Genomic DNA, 19,345 nt, shown 5'->3' with positions numbered 1-19,345 from the left:
TTCTATGATTTTAATACAGAGGGATTAATTTTTATCGCTAGGGAAGGATGTTTATTGAGCCCCATGTTATTAGTTTTTTGGGCTCTTAACTTTGGATTGCAAGACTGATGAGTAACTGTGTACTGTACCCAATCTTGATTAGCCATCAGGAGAATACATACTGTAAGGAAAAAAGGCAAATGGTTTAACACAGACTCATCACCTCTATTTTAGCAAGTATTCAGCATAAACATGGTCTTGATAGCTGGTCAGCGGTTTCAAAGAAGCAAATTAAATACTATTAAACTTTTGGGGGGGTGTCATGGATTATAATACATTGAAATTTTTTTCTACAGATGAAATTACTGAAGCCAAATCAGGGACTGCTACTCCACAGAGATCGGGATCAGTTAGCAACTATCGATCTTGCCAAAGGAATGATTCAGATGCTGAGGCTCAAGGAAAATCCTCAGAAGCTTCTCTTACCTCATCTGTGACCTCACTTGACTCTTCTCCTGTTGACTTAACTCCAAGACCTGGAAGTCACACTATAGAATTTTTTGAGATGTGTGCAAATCTAATTAAAATTCTTGCACAGTAAACCTAAAATTTTGCTTATTTGATAGCAATAAGCATGCATAATAAATCATAGCCAAATGCTTCCATTTATAATCAAGTTATACATAATTATAACTAAGGATTGGCCTTTTGGAATGCAGTTTGCACAGGAATTGGAATATGATTAATAGTTAAAAGCCTAATGTGCAAAAATGAATTAAGATAATTTTGTTGTTCATTGTTCAGTAGGCGTATAGCATAATGTAATATTCACAATGAATTATAGGTCTCTCAGGCTCACTTGATATTTGGCTATTTTATATTTAGTGTACACAGGGCTTTGTAGAATATTATTTTACCATAAAGGCCTTCATGTATTATTACATGTTGATGTGTTACATAACTGCTTCACAAATTTATTCAATAAATATTTGCCTAGAATCCCCAGAGACCTTTATAGGTGATTTTATTTTGGGGGCTCCTTATCTTCTTAAATAGCAAGTATCTTCCAACAGTAGTGACAGTCTGGATGACTCTTCCATGTCTCTTCCCTTAATATTCTTTAGTATCTGGTAAGCACATCAAAGATATTAGACATAATTAAAATTTTCTCTTTAGCTTGGTAATCCAAAAACGCACAGAACTTAAATATTCAGATACTCTAGGCACTAAGGTAAATCTTACAATTTGTCTCACTATATTCTGTACATAAATTTCTCTTTTTGTCACAAGAGCTGAGTTGCATATACTATAAATAAATGATGTTTTCGTCAATCTCACAAATTTCGCTGCTCATGTCAGTCAGTATTGAATGTATATAAAAAATTTCTAGCTATTCAATTATGTATCTTTTAAATTGACTTAGCACACAGAACATTTATTACAAAGTGTTTAAATGCTCAGATAAGACTTTTTCTCCCAAATTTTATCACGAACATTTTTAAAAACAGAAAAATTGAAAGGCTGTTGGGTGATCACATGTGTATCTACCACTTAGATTCCACACTGGTCAACATTTTGCCATGTTTGGTTTATATCTATATATGTATATAGATATAGTTGTGTAATATATGTGTGTATGTGTATATATATATATATATGTGTGTGTATATATATATGCTTTTCCCCCCTGAACCATTTGGATGTTGCTGACATAATCACTCTCAACACTTCAAGCATCTAAAAATAATGACATTTTCCTAAAAAACTATAATGCTCCTATAAAATTGGTAATTCCCTAATGTCATCTAATCATGCATATTTAGATTTCCCCAGTTGTCCTCCAAATTTCGTACACAGCTCATTATTTCAAACCAGGATTCAGTGAAAGTTTACACATTGCATTTGGTTATGTCTCCTTAGTCAGATACGACATTATTATTTCAGTAAAATATGGAACAGATCAGTTAGTTCTAAATAGTCACATATGTTTTGGATTTTAATCACTTTTTAAAAAGTAGCATTATGGGAACTACCTAAAGATGCTTAATTTTTGTAAGATCTCTATATTTTCTTTTCCATGCTCTTTCCTTTTTCCTAGTAGCATTCTGTAGTAGTTGTAAATGAAAATTTAAAGTCACCTCAGTTAAAATTGGTGTCATGTGTATGCTAATAAAAAATAAAAAATACTGTATCACCCATAATTGCCTTATACTATTTTAACATCAAGGTATTGATTTTTTTTTGTATCAATCATTTTTCCATTGCAAAAGAGCTATCTTATTTCTCATTTCATACCTTTGTATTATAGGACTGTTTTTGGCAAATAACAGTGAGCACCTATGTAACCAGGCAGTAATGTACTCAAGTGTCTTAATAGCTTGCATAGTTAACTGTAGTTGTAGATTTGGTTCCAGCACCCCTAGAAACATGCACTGAATTCAAAAGAAAAATCTTGCTTCTTTTTGTCCAGGGCTTGTCTATTCAACTTAGAATCTGAAAGCTGTATAAAATAATAGGAATTCAACTTAAATAAGTTCAAAACTGTATTTATAACTTGTATGTGGCCCTGTGTTTTAGGGATATTGATTTAATGTAGGGTCTATAAATGCAGCATTATGTTTCTGATGTTAAGAACAGAAGACTGTATTTTTAAAGTTACAGATTTGTATATAGAACTAAGACATCTTCATAATGTCTCGATAAGCTGTTGTGGGGGGTGGGGAGAACAAAAGGAGGAACCAATTAAATAGGACCTTCTAAAAATTGTTAATTTTGTAAACTTTGCTTCTTATTAAGTTATTGTGATTCCTTTTAGTTACTGAATTTTATTTTGAAGATATTTAAATATTGCACTTGTACAAATAGTATGATAAATGCACAGATTGCAGTAAATTCTTTTTTAAGCTGGGATATTTGAAATGACAACTTTTGGTTGAATATGTCAAGGTTGCATCAGAATTTTCAAAAAAATTTGTAGTTTGCAAATTCTTACTAACTGAAGATATAGGGAGTCAATGCAAATGATTTTTAATCTTTTTTTATTATCTTTTCAGCAATTTATATTTTTTGTGATTTTATGCAACCATATTTTTACTTTGTCTTGACAACTGAAAGATGTATAAGGTTTTTGCCAGAAATGTACTGTATACATAGTTTTAAATATAACAGATTTTACTGATATGTAAAAATTTTGCCATTAAATGATTTCTCACCGAGAGGAACTTTTCTACCAGGTTGGGGGGATATGGGAGCTTAATATATCTAATTTAATTTCACTGAAATAAACTCCATTGCTTTTACTTTGGTTATATTTTCTCTTGAGATGCTTTTGTAGTTTTTCAGTTTTAAATGATTTTATACTTAAAAAGTCCTGTGCTCTCACTCTCCACCCCCACCCACCGCCCCCCGCTTTTTGACCTTGCAGCGCTACCACTCACACTGAATGAATGCTTGGTGGACTATGGCTGGATGGCGAGCTCTGGGCATCTCTGCTCCGCCTGGCACCCTCCGAATGAAAGACACACGTATGTTGTTTAAATCTTTCCCCCTAACTCTTGTTCATCTTCTCCACGCACAGCAGAAATCTCATTTTCATTGTGAATTCTCCTGACAAGATGATTGAAGTTCCACATAGAACATAACCATCAATTGGTAATAGGGTGAAATCAATCTTTGTAGTATAGTATCTCCGAGATGTGTTCATGTATGTTTTGACTGGGGTATATTTAAGCATATAATTTAAAATACTTTGATTTAGAAAACGGATGATAAAAACATTTTTCATGTTACATTGTGCTTAAATTTTTTAACTTATGGGAAAGCTAAAAAAAACCCACTTGTTCATAGCTGACCACCTGTGCACCTTTTTGACAATGTGTCTAAATATAAAATGTCATGCTTAGACACACCTTAGCACTCAAACATTGTGATTTTTGTCTCGACTAAATTACTGATCTTTGATTTCATCTAAAAACTAACCACCTGAACAATATATTAAGATAAATACAATAAAAGCCAAAGTGGTTACCAGTTTTCCTTATTAACATTGGATTTGGTTAGAATTCTACTATTGTTAGAATTCAACTATGATGAACTCTTATATCCCATATGGCATCGTTAGGGCTTGATTGGGCTAGATTGTTGGCATTCTAAATCTTTAAAATAGTTTGACAATTGTAACAAAACAGTACTAAAGAATGTTATGAACAGCACATAGGATTGTTCTTTAGTGAATTTATAAATTGCTACAGATATTTATTTACCCTGACTGTATAAAATTGTACAATAAATTCTCTTGTTTGAAAAATCAATATTTATTGAACTGTTCTATTGTAGACAAATAGACTGTTCTATTTATTGTGAATGCCAGTAAACGTTAACTATGATAAACTTAGAGGATTTCTAGCAACTTGGAAGATGATCATATTGTCTCTAAACAGCATGAGAAATGTATTAAATATATTAATAGGTACCTCAAGTTCATAGGCTAAAGTAAGTGGTGGGTGAAGTGTGAAAACTCGGGTTTGGAGGTAGCCTTTACCAGAGGAAAATTATTTGAGAGTTTTAGGAAAGACCCCTAGAAAGGGGTACATCTTCAAGCACCACTTATTCACTCTGCAAACTGTATCCCTTCATAGCTACTATGAACCAAGCACTAAGAATGTGACCATTAGGCATAAATCCTGCTCTGAGTGTCTTGTCAGGGAGATACATGTTTTTTTAAAGGCTTATAGAAGTATATAACATAGAAAAGTGCACAAATCCTAAGTATTTGGCTTGATGAATTTTCAGTGTTTTAGGTTTGCAGTGAACATGGCCGTGTCAGCTTCTCCCCATATTAAGAAACATGCCACTGCCTTTGTGTCTTTTATAATTAATATCAGAAGTTATATACTTCTATATGATACATTTTTTTTTAAAAGATTTTATTTATTTATTTGAGAGAGAGACTGAGAGAGCGAGCACATGAGAGGGGGGAGGGTCGGGAGGGTCAGAGGAAGAAGCAGACTCCCTGCCGAGCAGGGAGCCCGATGCCGGACTCGATCCCGGGACTCCAGGATCATGACCTGAGCCGAAGGCAGTCGCCCAACCAACTGAGCCACCCAGGCGCCCTATATGATACATTTCTATATGACAGTATATTATTGGCAACACCGTAAATTGTTTCTCTTGAAATTAACAGACTCCATTTGTTTATTTTCATGGTAAGGCACGTCACAAACCCAAGCCTGAATAACCAGAGGGACTGCTCATGCTGTTTTTCTCAATAAGAGTTGTATTCCACAAAAAAGTATCTACTTCAGTTTATAATGCAATCTCACAAGTGCTTTTACTTGAGACCTCATACTCCAATATACAGGAGAAGTACTTTATGAGTATTAAGGGTCATTTTAATAAAATAAGTTTTAGTGCTTCATGAAGGACATTCTTGAGTGTATTATGTATGTATGTATGTATGTATGTATGTATGTATGTATGTACTATGAGTGTGGTGGACAAGAATACAAGGACAACTAGCAGAGTGTGGTATCACTGCCTTGATTCCAGCTGAGCTGCCATCAGTCTTACCCATCACTGCTTTCCCATTATCAGTGCAATGTCAACATTGTGAAAAAGGCAAATGATGTCTTCCTGTGACTCGAAAATAGTTTGAAAAGGTCTTGGCAACCCTCAGGGATCTGAGGATCACCTTGGAGCATCATTGTTCCACAACAGCGGTTCTCAGTGGGGCAGGGGTGGGGAACGATTTTTCTTCCAGGGACATTTGGCAATGACTGGAGACAATTTCGGTTGTCACAACTGGTGGTAGTGGGTGGGAGTGGATGCTAATGGCATCTAGTGGGTAGATCCAGGGATGCTGCTGAATATCCTACCCCGCACAGAAAAGCCTCCCTTTCCCCAACAAAGAGGATACGGTTTGAAATATAATGCTGAGGTTGAGAAAGCCTGGTCTACAAAAATGATACTCGCACAAGAGAGCTATATCAATAAATTGACAATCTTAATTTTTCAATTTCCTAAACAGTTCTCTGTGTTACATTGCCCCACTTCATTATTTTCAAGACATAAACCACAGCTACTTTCAAGTTATAATTCTTTTGGGCCCAACTTACTTGTTTTTTTCCAACTGAAGCCTACAGTTGAACCACGGGCCCCCCGATCTGCTCCCCTGGTCCCCTTTCCCATGGACTTTTTCTTCTGTCCTTTGTGTCTGGCCGGTCTCTTTGCTAGGCTGTAAAGTCCTTTAGGGCAGGGTCCTATCATAATGCCATGAGCTACCCCCAAATCCCCCAGCCTCATCTGTTTCACCCGCCGACCGAAAGGGGCGTGCAGTCTGGCCCGAGCTGCCTCTCTCTGCGCGCACCTCAACGTGCGCAGCCGTAGTTTCCCGCGCTCACGCACTGCGGTCACCCGTGCGCCAGATGCTCGCGGCTGCTACTAGAGGGCGCTCCGGCCCCGGGTGGCTCAAACTACAAATCCCAGAGGGTAATGGGGTGGGGACGGCCGCAGTGACTTCTGGGATTTGTGGTCCCGAGAAAGGGATTGGCAACCACAAGGGCTCTGAGAGTCGCCTCTTCCTTGCCCCTCTCTCTGCATGGGTCCGACGGCCCGGGTCGGCCAGGCCAATTTCTTGGGAGACCTGGCACCAAAGGGAGGCTGGTAGGCTGTCGGGCACGTTAGTTTCCGTTTCCGGTGGGAAAAGGGCAAGCACAATGTAAACACGGGACCAGGGGAGTGGTCATCAGGTAACTGGGGTTTACGCTGACCGTGGTGGAAGCCGGAGGAAGTGGAGGAAAATAAGGCTGGTGGGTCTTGTGATTAGGGGAGAAAGGACCTTCAGACGTCGGAGTTGACACCCAACAGGGGTGTGGCAGAGCCGGGACACTAAGGTTGGTCTCTAGAGAGGAGCAGTTCTAGGGGGTCGGGCCCTCCGTTACGCCCGCGTCAGGAGCGGCTTCCGCGTTTCCACGGCGGCCGGTGCGGCTTTGACCTTCCCTTAGCGGTGGGAGGAGCGGCGCCGAGCTTGCTTCACACCCCGCGATGGGGGTGTCTGCAGTTGAGGACGGCCTGGTGAACTCGCGGGTGACGTCCAGTGCAGCCTTTATGAACTTCGCACGGGGAACTTGCTAATACAGGTTTCTCTCTTGCGGGGACATTTTTGGGTAAATTGCTTCTTGAATTTCTTACCTCTGAGTACATCCCGGTACCCGAAGGATGCTGTTTCGATTTCCTAATGGTGTTCATCTGGTGGTTTCTCACCTTGGGTGCTGCATCCTCCGATGCAGTGAGGACAGGCATTCTCGGCTTGTGGCTGGGTGAACTGTCCAGCCTTCCACAGTAACTGAATGCATACTGTAAGGATCATTGTACCAGCAGAAGAATTTAGAACACAACTTTGTTGTTTAGAGTTTTCATGGTGTTCATTAACTATAAGTCTGTATAAATTGAATTTGTGTTGTTTCATGAGGTTAACGTGAAACCTATATGATTATGATTTACCCATATGACTTCTTATCCAGGGGAAAACACCTCAAGGCTAGGATGTTGGCGCCTTGTGCATCTAATTATAGATTGAGGAAAGCCTTATTTATAAAAAGTCAGATAACCTTAGAGGAACAATAAACTAGTACTAATTAAGATACTTGAATCAACTCTGAGTGTTAAGTTTTTCAGGCTAGAAACTGTTTTGCATATATCCTAGGACTCACCCTCCTTTGAAGGCTGGCTAACTTTTACTTTTCAAGATTTATCAGGCTCCCCTCCAAGAAGCCTCAAGTGTCTCCACTGAAGTCATAGTATCCTTTGTTTACTCTCTAATAGCACTTATTCTGGAGTGTATTGACTATGCTCTTGTGATCTCCAGACAGTTTTGAAGAAAATACAAAGCTGTGCTAATGGCCTTGGTCACAGATTCATGCTTTTTAACCTGGTAAAAAGGTTGATACTGTTTTCTATCTTTATTCATCCCTTATTGTTGCTTTTCCTATTTTCCCATCCTCTATAATGACTATTTTGGAACTTTTCTATTCTTCTCAAGTACTCAAATCTATTTTTCCCTTTACTTGGAGCAGATGACTAGCTGCCTATTTCTTTGGGAAATGTGAAGCTTAGGGGTAGGAAATCCTTCATTGTCTTTTCCACCTATCCCTGAACTTGCCTGTACTTTTCACTCAGTATTATCTCTTGTCTGAGAGGAATGTATTCTTGCTCTCTTCAAGGCTAAACTTGTCAATTACTAGTGGACATTAGGCCTTTTATATCCCTGTAATGTCATTCTCTCCTCACATCCACAGCCTCTGATCTCTAGAAGAGCTTAACGGATTTGTGGAGGAAGATGGCAGAAACACCTGAGGCACTGTTGTGTGTGACTTTTTCACACATGGTAGAGAACCACCATCTGGGGTCTTTGACATTTAGAACAATGGTTTGGGTTGGAGGATGGGGGAGGGTAATGGGAGTCTGATTACCTATTAATTTTTTAAAAAAATGTATGTGGGTCTCTGTTCCTTTTTCCTTTCCTCTCCACCTTAACCGCTGCTCCCAATAATATAGACCTGACCAATGATTTCTAATGTAATTTGCCTTTAGTAAATACACCAGGTTTTCATCTGTTAACAGGGTTCTCATACTACCTGGTTCCTCACATTGCTGATTTAGAAACAAAGTTCCATTTGGAAACTTGAAGCCAGAAAATGTAATCATCCTCCTTCTTGTCATAGGGACAGTCATAAACACAAGAGTTCTTATCTAGATATCCTGATATCTTATGAGACCTTCCTAATGATTTATTCTCTTACATTGTCTTCTCTCTGTTCCATAGTAATCACACTTCATTTTGAGCCATTTCTTGGTTCTTCCCCTAAGTTACTTACAGTCCCCTTCAAACATAGGAAACTCATTCTTCTATATTATAACAGGTCTGGGGAGAGAGTTTGGCATTGTCCTAATTCCCTAGTATAGCTTATAATACCTTACTCCCCTGGGCTTCTTGAACAATCCCTGTTCCAGTGGAGAGCATGTGGTTCACCCGAATCTGCCTGTGCGTTTCTTGATGGCTACAATTTATTGAAACTTCCTTGAATTCATTAGGAATGTAGGCACATGACCTGTAATTTTCTTACCCCTCTAAGTTCTTTTTTTTTAAGATTTTATTTATTTATTTGACAGAGTGAGAGAGGGAACACAAGCAGGGGGAGTGGGAGACCTACTGAGCAGGGAGCCCGATGTGGGACTTGATCCTGGGACCCTAGCATCATGACCTGAGCCGAAGGCAGACGCTTAACGACTGAGCCACCCAGGCACCCCACCCCTCCAAGTTCTGCCATTATCTTGGGCCTTTTCATGTGAATAACTTCATAGTCCCTTTTACTTTTTTGTCCCCTTCCTTCTGTTGATTACTTATATTTTATTTCAGCCATGTACATCAGTAATCTTGGATCCCTCAATAAGTCCCTTCTCTAAATAAATACTTGTTGAATGCTTCTATGTTTTTTTTTAATTTTGTTTCATCAATTGTCCTTTCTTTCTTATCCTTTACATTGTGTATCATTGCTGCTTTACAAAACAGTTTAACATTTGTTATCTTCTAGATTCACCCAGTAGTTCTGTGAATTAAGTTATTTATCAAGTTTGACTCTTTTAAAAACTTCTTTATTGTGGAAAATTTCAAATGTTTACAAGAAAGGAAAGTACAAGAAATCCTGTGTACGTATCAACTAACTTTATCGATTATCAACCAGAGCTATCTTTTCATCTGTATTTCTCCTCTGTTGCCCCCCCCACCCCTGGTGATCACTTTGAAACAATTTATAGATATCATTTAATCTCATATGAAATATTTTAGTATATATTCCTAAAAGATAAGCATTCTTTTAATAAACATAATTATAATGGTATTATCATACCTTAAACAATAGTGATAATTCCTTGATATCATTAAATATTAGTGTTCTGATTTTCCCTAATATTTCATAACTATTTCCTCCCCATTGGCGTGTTTGAATCCAGAGCTAAACAAGATGCACACGTTATATTTGGTTAGTATGTCTCTGGAGTCTCTTTTTATCTCCATCTTTTTCTCTTTTTTCCCCTGGAAGGTTATTTCTTGAAGAAACCAGTTTTATTTTTCTTTAGTTTTTGTTATTTGCTCTCTTCATCTCTGACATGTTATCTAGCATGCTCATCTATATCACAGGTTTCTTATAAACTGTAAAGTTTGGTAGGCTTGATCTGATTCAGGATTAATTTTTGACTTCATATAGGTCAGAAGTTTTTGACCTTCATAGGTACTTCATAGGTGGAATGGCCCTTCCACCAGGAGATACTGTCCAGTTGGCTTTCTTTATGATGTTAGCACCCTTTGTTGGTTATTGCTTTGATCCACTATTTAATTAGGAGTTTAAAAAGTGGTGACAGTCTGATTCTGTTATCCCTTCTTCACCTGTTATTTGGGGAACTTATATAAAAGGCCAACTTTGAATTTTAAAGCTGTTTCTTTGTAATTTCCCAGAATGGCTTCCTTTGGATGGAAGAGGAAAATTGGCGAGAAGGTCTCAAAGGTCACTTCCCAGCAGTTTGAAGCTGAAGCTGCCGATGAGAAGGATGTAGTTGAGAATGAAGAAGGGAACTGGCTTCATGCCATTAAACGTAGGAAAGAAATTCTCTTTGAGGGCTGTGCTGAGAAAAGTAAGCAGCTGAAGGATGAAGGAGCCAGTTTGGCTGAAAATAAAAGGTATGTTTTTAGAGTTTTCTTATAGAGAACAGTTTACATTTCTGTCAGTAATGAGATGAAGAGTTATGAATTCTATAAATTCATGTTTTAAAAATCTGATCTAGGTGCTAAATTAATCAAATAAGTAAGGAGTTTTAAAGACCTTTAAATAGTCCCATGAAGTCTGAAAGTTTGTGGAAGAGTCTTTAAGATTCTTGGAATGTCTGCTTTGCCATCATTTTTGTTCTGTCTGAAGAAGGGTAAATGCTAAGTAAAATGTAATCCAAGTTCTTGGTTGGTAGGAAATAGTTTAATTTCTGGAAACTTCCTCCTTGTGTTATTATATACCAGACAAATTAGGTGTTTCCTGAAGGGCTTTGAGGGCATGTGCTTTTTTTTTTTTTAAAAAGGTGTTCAGTTATCCTTTTCCATTGGCTTTTATATACTTCCATAAATATGGCTGGTGCACAGGAATTTGACAACAGTTTCATTTATCCTCAGGCCTTCCTCAGCTAACCTCTTATACTTCTCCTATTCACCCTTTACCCTTTTCTTTTCTTTTTTTTTTTTTTTTTAAAGATTTTATTTATTTGTCAGAGAGAGAGAGAGCAAGCACAAGTAGCGGGAGTGGCAGGCAGAGGGAGAAGCAGGCCTCCTGTGGAGCAGGGAGCCCGATGTGGGGCTCGATCCCAGAACCCTGGGATCATGACCTGAGCCGAAGGCAGATGCTTAACGACTGAGCCATGCAGGTGTCCCTCCCTTTACCCTTTTCTGTTTTCCTTTTTTTTTCCCCCTACTTTCTTGTTCCTTTTCTCCTGTCTCTGATTAGGTCTTTCAGTGGGACCAAAAATCATTCTTTCACAAATCAGTGGGGACTGGACCCATTGATTAGTAGATTCTATAGAGAAAGCTGGAATTCTCTACAGAGGAAAAGAAAATGATCTGTATCTAAAAGCACATACAAAGATGGACTCTAGAGAGCTAAAAAAAATCTCAGTGTGAAATGTAAAACTACACAGTTAATGAAAGAAAATATGGAAGGGTATCTTTATAACATAGAGGTGGAGAAGGACATTTTTATTTTTAAAAATTTCAAATCTATATTAGAGTTGAAATAATAGTTCAATCCCTGTGTTCCTGCTAGCTAGATAAAAAATTCCAATAATTGCTTTATTTATCTATTTCTATACATACATATACATACACTGACATGTAATTATAAATTTACAGTTTTTTTTTTTGTGATCTGTTTGAAAGTAAGTTGTAGACGTAATGACACCTCTCTCCTAATTTAGCATGCTTTTTATAAGAATAAGGATATTTTGGAGTACCTAGCTAGCTCAGTCAGTGAAGCGTGTAGCTCCTGATCTCTAGGTCGTGAGTTCGAGCCCCATGTTGGGCATGGAGCCTACTTAAAAAAAAAAGAATAAGGATATTCTCTTACTAAAGACCATAACTGTCAAATCTGTGAACATTAACAATTCTGTAAACTAATATGCAGTCCATATTTAGATTTTTCTAATTTTCTTTCTTTCTTTTTTTTTTTTTAAAGATTTTATTTATTTGACAGAGTGAGAGAGTACAAGCAGGGGGAGCAGTAGAAGGAGAGGGAGAAGCAGGCTTCCCGCCGAGCAAGGAGCCCGATGCGGGACTCGATCCCAGGACCCTGGGATCATGACCTGAGCTGAAGGCAGATGCTTAACGACTGAGCCACCCAGGCGCCCCAAGATTTTTCTAATTTTCATTGAAATGCCTTTTACAGTTTTGGTTTTTTTTTTTCAACCAGGATCCAATCAGAGTTCATACATTCCATATTTTTGTTATATCTCTTTAGTGTTTACTTAGGTCCCCTACTTTATCCCCCATGATACTGACCTTTTTGAAGAGTCTAGACCAATTTTCTATTTGATTGTTCCCATATGGATGTCATTTAATTTGTTCCTCTGTCTCATGTGTTTCTTATAAACCGAGGTGTGGAGATTTGATTTAGATTCTGATTGACTTTTTGGCAAGAGTACTTAATAGTCAGGTTTGTACTTTCTACTGTATCATAGTAGGAGAGGAATAATATCAGGTTGTCATCAATGCAGCCATTTGAAAGACATTATGCCTGTGTCAGTCTGTTTGCTGTGTTTAGTATCGCTGAAAGTCATATTTTAATAAAAATCTTGAAACATTGGGGTGCCTGGGTGGCTCAGTCAGTTAAGTGTCTGCCTTCGGCTCAGGTCATGATCTCAGGGTCTTGGGATCGAGTCCCACATTGGGCTCCCTGCTCAGCAGGAAGCCTGCTTCTCCCTCTCTCCACTCGTGCACGCTCTCTCTCTGTATCTCTCAAATAAATAAATAAAATGTTTTTAAAAATATTTTTTTTATCCTTAGTGAAGGAAATATACTGTATCTTTCAAATAAATAAATAAAATATTTAAAAAATATATTTTTTTATCCTTGGTGAAGGAAATATAGTAAGAGAATTACACTAATCAACATAAGGAGTGTTGTTTTATTTGCATTGAGGATATGATTTTGAGAAAATATATGTATGGCAGCAGGAGTAGTATCTGAATAGGTCAGTGTTTAGGACAATACTCTTCAGATCATCTAGAGATCTAAAATCAGGCCTGTGTGCCTTTGACTGGTATCTTCCATGTGGTAATGAGAAATTTGAGAAATTAAAAATAGTACTGAACAAAAGGCAGTTTTTTTCTTTGTTCTTTTTTCTTCCTCCCTAATTAAAATTGGTGAGGGTGGGTATAAGATTCCTTGTTAGTCATTTTTGTCATGAATGAGTCAAAGTTGAAGAAACAACATTTTAGTTTCTAGATCTGTTTTTATTTTTGATTCTTGGAGTAATCTTTTATTAATGTATTTTAATATAAAACATCAAATGGTGCCTAAACTATAATATATTAGCACCTCAAATTGAAAATGAATGATGGAAAATAAATAACAATCAAGGACAATTAACATGTTACATTATATTCTGAATTCTATTTATGGTATTTTAGGCATAAAAAGTTTTCTTCTGTAGAACTTTGCAAAATTGACCGTTCTGTCTTATTCAGAAGAAAACCCACTGTAAATTTTCCACATTCAGGAAATCGTTTTTAGAACATCGATGAAACATCTTTAGAAATTCCTGTAAATGCCTGTTAAAAGCTCATTGACTTTGTTTTTGCCCTTTTCTCTAGACCACACTAGTGAGCAGGAGGGAAAAGCTATTCAGTTATTGCCATGGGAGTCCCTCTGAATTTCCTGTGGTACAAGGGAGATAGTAACTCTGTAGATAAACAAAATGACTCTTGTTTTCTGCCTGCATGCCAAAACATTGAGTCATTTCACCAAAATCAGCTGGGTTGGATGCTTTATTTTGAATGAAGAACACTGTGAAATGATTGAGTTTTTTTTGCTGGTTAGCATTTGTTTTGGAGTAATATATACACAGCTTTAGAAGATAACTAAACAGAATAAAAGGAATCTAGTGGGATTGAACAGTTTGGCAACTCTGTGCCAAAACTAAATAGAAATAATAGTTTAAAAAGACCTAATATTAAACTTAATATGAGGAGTAAAACATAATATAAGGAGGAATAGTGAAGCTAAATTAAAAAAAAGAAACACTTCAAAACCTCAGTGCCTGTCTTCTGAATCAACTTCATTTTTTTTTTTTTTTAATTTATTTATTTGACAGAGAGAGAGATAGCGACAGCAGGAACACAAGCAGGGGGAGCGGGAGAGGGAGAAGCAGGCTTCCCGCGGAGCAGGGAGCCCGATGCGGGGCTCGATCCCAGGACCCTGGGATCATAACAACTGAGCCACCCAGACACCCCATGAATCAACTTCATCTTTAAGCATCCTCATTATCACTACATTTTAGCCACACTGGCCTTCCTTGTGTTTTTGAACACAGTTTTTATACAACTTTGTCCTATGATGCTCTGTCTGAAAAGCTCTTATCTTCTGTTTTCTGATGTCTCTCTTCTTGTCCTTCTTATCTCTACTCACATGTGGTCATCTCTGTGAGTCCCTCTCTGAGCATCCAGTCGAAGGTAGTGCCCCCAAATTAGAACAGTTTGTGGCACCTATCAGACCCTCAAATGAAGCTGTAAACGTAATGAAATTCCGATCAAAATCCCAGCAGGCTTGATTTTGTAGTAATTGACAAGCTTATTCTAAAATTCATATGGAAATGCAAAGAATCTAGACTGGCTAAAACAAATTTATGGACCAAAAAATATGTAGAGAACTTACACTTCTTTATTGCATCAGCACATTCTTGAATGCTGTGCCTTAATAGTGTCATTGTGAGAATGGACATCTACAGATCATGAAAAGAATATAAGGTACAGAAATGACTCACATTTATGTGCTAGTTGATCAGAGTTAAAACATGTGGTTATCAAAAGGCATAATTAAAAAAATGAAAATTCAGGCCACAGACTGGGAGAAAATATCTATAATGCATATATCTGACATAGGACATTTTCCTAGACTACATAAGGCACTCGCACAACTCAGTGGCAAGACACTAGCCAATTAAAGAATGGATACAAAGTTTGACCTGGAGCTTTACAAAAGAAGATACATGAATGGCCAGTAAGCACATGAAAAGCTGCTCAGCATGATTAGTCACCAGGAAACTTCAAATTAAAACCACAGCATATTACTACATAACCACTAGAATGCTAAAATTGAGAAGACTGACAATATCAAGCGAGGATGTGGAGCAACTCAAACTTTCAAGCCATTGTTCATGAAAATGTAGAGTTAAACATACAGCTTGCCATACAATCCAGCAGTCTATTCCCTCCAAGGTATTTATTCAGGAGAAAGGAAAACATAGATTCACTCAAAGACTTACATAACAATGTTCCTAGTAGTTTTATTATTTATTTTTTTAAAGATTTTATTTATTTATTTGACAGAGAGAGAGCACAAGTAGGCAGAGAGGCAGGCAGAGGGAGAGGGAGAAGCAGGCTCCCCGCTGAGCAGGGAGCCCGACGCGGGGCTCAATCCCAGGACCTTGGGATCATGACCTGAGCCGAAGGCAGCGCTCAACCGACTGAGCCACCCAGGCGCCCCTGTTCCTAGTAGTTTTATTCACAGTGGCCATGAAGTGGAAACAATCAAAATGTCCATCAACAGGTGAATGGATAAATCAATTGTGGTGTATCTATCCAGTAGTATCCTATGGAGCAAGGAAAAGGAATGATTGATACATCCAAGAGTTATTATGCTCAGAGAAAGAAATCAGAGTGTATATTATCTGTTTCCTCTGTGTAAATCTCTCTAAAGACAAATCTAATCTATAGTGACAATCCTATTGAGTGATGAAAAGGAGTGATTGGTGCATCAAAAAATCATTATGTTTAGAGAAAGAAGTCAAAGAGGGCATACTGTCTGATTCCATCTATGTAAATCCCTAAATGGAACTCTATAGTGTTTGTCTGGAGCCAGAAATTGGGGTGGGTTGACTGCAAAAGGGCCTAGGGAACATTTTAGGTTAATAAAAATGTTCTTTATTATGAATAGTTGTGGTATTTACATGGGTGTATACATTTGTAAAAACTCATTGAAGGGCATGCTTAAAATGGGTACATGTTTTGGCATCTAGATTATACTCCAGTAAATTTGATTGAAAAAAAAAATCAGGGGCGCCTAGGCAACTTGGTGGGTTGAGCATCTGACTCTTGATTTCAGCTTGGGTCATGGCTCAGGGTCACCGTTTAGCCTTTTAAATTGTTTCCCGTGCTCTGGGAGCAGTGGCAGAAGTCCCCCGTCTGGAAGTGGGGAGGGGGAATTTTGCAGTTGTACATACTCCCAATTCTCAAGTTAGAATCTCACCTCAAGTTAGCCTCTCAGAGGTTGTATAAAATCATGTCACCTTTTTTAGTTCTTTTTTTCTCTTTTGTAAAATGATGGTAAAGATAAGTGCATCAAAATATGGAACAGCTTTGAACTTGGAATGAGTACTGATCATCAGAATGGTAGAGAAGTAGGGATGCCTCTAGAGGAATTGCTAGAGATGGAGGAAGGGAGGAAGGTTGATGAAGAGGGAACCGCTTGTACTTCCTAGGATACAAGCTTTTGCCTCCTTGTGATTTTCTTCCTTCCTTCCCTCCTTTCTTCCCTCTCTCCCTCCTTCCTTCCTTTTCTTTCTTTCCTCTGTCTTTTTTGCACTTAATATTTTCTAATTTAGTTTTATTTAGCACTTGGAGTGTGATCTGAACACATGAAATGTAGCGCAATCCAAGTGTGTTAATGTCATCCTTCCTCAAAAGGCAGCACAAGTTTTTGGCATTATAGTCTCCTGCTGTCAGTTTACTTCATTGGTAACTAACTACTCTTAGAAAACTTTCGTTTGCAATTGAATGGTTTTTAAGATCTGAAGTTCTAACTTACAGTATTTATGATTCTTTGTAACCAAAAACTGGTGTTCTCTTCTATCTAAACACTAAGTAATTTTGATGCACAGGGACAGTATTGTGAATATAGTGAATAAGAGTGTGGATTTTGAAGTCATTTTACCTCTGTTCAGATCCTAGCTTTATCATGTCTGTCTGTAAAACCTTTGGCAGATTATTAACTTTTTAAGTGTCAATTCCTCATGTGTAAAATGGTAAGACTTCTCTCATAGACAATTGGGGGATTAAAAGGCAAGTCCATGTGAAAGAGCTTAACATGTCACCTAGCCCCTCGGAAACATTCAATAAATGTACTTCAGGTATTGTATTTTAGGATTTTATATGTGATTGGCACATTTCATGTAATGTTAAGATTTTTTATAAGTTATTTTGTGCAGACACCTTTTGTGCAGAATCTTTCCTAACTGGGTTATACCTCTCAGGAGTCACAGTGTGTCCCAGCTTTGATATGTTGGCTTTCAAGGTTTCAACCACTAGAGGGTGATGTTTAATCATGTAGCTAAATTGTCTGATTTTCCTCTGTGGAAATTAGTGTATGTGTGTGAAGCAGAAATATAATTAGAATTTACCGTGAATCTTATCTCTTGTCTAGAAAAGTATACGTATCAAAGTGAACGTGAAGGCAGTCTGGCTGTGTGGCACGCATTTTATTGACATCAGCATGGATCTATTTAATGACCGTGATCTTCATTTAGATGGCATCTGTTCCTCCCTCTCTTTTGGTTTCTTCTCACTGGTGTACAAATAATACCTTGATAACAACCATTTAAAAAGCTTCCCTTGCCTGCACATGCCCTACCATTTCTTCACTCCCCTTTCACCACAAACTTCATTTCTTGATGAATCATCCTCTGGGTCTATTCCAGTCATGTTTCTATTCCCACTGGTCCCCGCAGCCACTCTTGTGAAGGTTTTATGACCTCTGATCATCATGTCCCTGTTCCCATTCACAGTACCTGTCATCATTCAGAGTAGTTGACCCCTGTCTTCCTAAATACACTGCTGTCTCATCTACAGCACCACACTCAGGTTTTCTCTTTTGTCTCACTGTCCACTTCTTAATCTTCTTTGCTTCCTCCTCTTGTGTTCATTTTCTAAATATTGGTGGGCCGCAGTATTTAGGAAGTACTTCTTGTCTTTTCTATATCCTTTTTTCCCCTTCTTAAACTTACATAGTCTCCTCCTTTCAGTACCTCTCTATACCGATAACTACCGAATATGCCTGGAGTGCTGTCTTCCCGCCTGAATTCCGACTCTTAAATCTCCAGAGCTTACTTTATACCCACTTGGATGTCTAATTCATATCTCAAATTGAACATGTACTAAGGAGAACTCTTGATTTGTCTTGCAAACATCTGGTACATTTTAGTCTTCCCCATGTCAATAAAAGGCATCGCCATTTACCCAGTTACTTAAGCCTAAAGCCAGGAGGCAGCTCCACGGGGTTCTGTGCCAGTACAGAGCTAGTCAGCCCCAGGCACCCCTGACTGCCCGCCCCACCTGCTGTTCTCACGGTCGTAAAGCCCTGGCAGCTGCTGCTGGTCAGCCCAGACAGCCCGCATTCATGGTGCTACCTGACGATCCAGCGATGGTTCACAGCTTGACACTGGCCAGATTGGACCCAGAGGTGCTCTGGAGCAAGTGGTTCACACACTGAGAAGTGTGAAGGGTTAAAACCTCGTGGGGTAGAATTTGGTGGGAGACAGGGTAAGGAAGGGAGCCGGCAGAGAAATTCTTTTCCCTTCTTCCTCTTACTGGACAGTTTCCAAGACACACAGGTTTTGTACAGTCTTCTGAAGAAGTTCTACAAGATTAGCAGTCATCTGTTTGGTTTTGAAGCTGTTGCCAGCTTAGCAGTTGCCTTGTATTTATTCTCCCTCTTTCCTGCCTGCCTTCTCTTTTTTTCCCCTCACTCTTCCTTCCCTGGGATCCTGCCCCCCACAAAGAGTAAGCTTCGGCCTCAAGCTCTGTTTCCCAGGGAACCCGAGCTAAGATGGCATCCTGGATTCTTTTCTTTCTTTCTTTCTTTCTTTTTTTTTTGCTCCTCATATCCAGGTTAAGTTGACTTTATTTTTGAAACATATTCTAAATCTTCTTTATCCTCTCTGTTTTCATTGCTGTCATCCTAATCTAATCTACTCTCATCTCTTACCTGGGTCATTCAGGTGGTCTCCTAACAGCTTTCCTGTGCTCGTTCTTACCCCTCTACAGACCATTCTCCTCCCTGGGCCTG

At 38.3% G+C, this 19,345-nt stretch overlaps 2 protein-coding genes across 7 annotated transcripts in view; both read left to right on the top strand.

The window, feature by feature from the left end:
• The window catches only part of LOC118006331 (5'-AMP-activated protein kinase catalytic subunit alpha-1), a 33,438-nt gene extending 30,160 nt beyond the window's left edge, over positions 1–3,278 (top strand). For 3 of the 4 annotated variants that reach the window (XM_034998943.1, XM_034998944.1, XM_034998946.1), the window contains one exon: positions 336–1,189. In XM_034998943.1, the coding sequence (XP_034854834.1) occupies positions 336–580 (245 nt within the window). In that variant the 3' untranslated portion in view covers positions 581–1,189. Of the gene's footprint in view, positions 1–335 lie in introns of all 4 variants that reach the window. The other variant, XM_034998942.1, reaches the window with a different exon arrangement.
• A 3,380-nt stretch (positions 3,279–6,658) lies between these two features.
• LOC118006351 (tetratricopeptide repeat protein 33) overlaps positions 6,659–19,345 on the top strand; it is a 32,115-nt gene continuing 19,428 nt past the window's right edge. Inside the window, exons 1-2 of one of the 3 annotated variants that reach the window (XM_034998975.1) lie at positions 6,659–6,725; positions 10,490–10,711. In XM_034998975.1, the coding sequence (XP_034854866.1) occupies positions 10,491–10,711 (221 nt within the window). In that variant the 5' untranslated portion in view covers positions 6,659–6,725; position 10,490. The other 2 variants (XM_034998973.1, XM_034998974.1) reach the window with 2 other exon arrangements.

Source organism: Mirounga leonina, unplaced genomic scaffold (genome assembly GCF_011800145.1).
Source record: "Mirounga leonina isolate KUSES-001 unplaced genomic scaffold, KU_Mleo_1.0 Mir_96, whole genome shotgun sequence".
NCBI classification, from domain to species: domain Eukaryota; kingdom Metazoa; phylum Chordata; class Mammalia; order Carnivora; family Phocidae; genus Mirounga; species Mirounga leonina.
The sequence above is the reverse complement of the archived record's forward strand: the minus strand, read 5'-3'. Positions and strand labels throughout refer to the sequence as shown.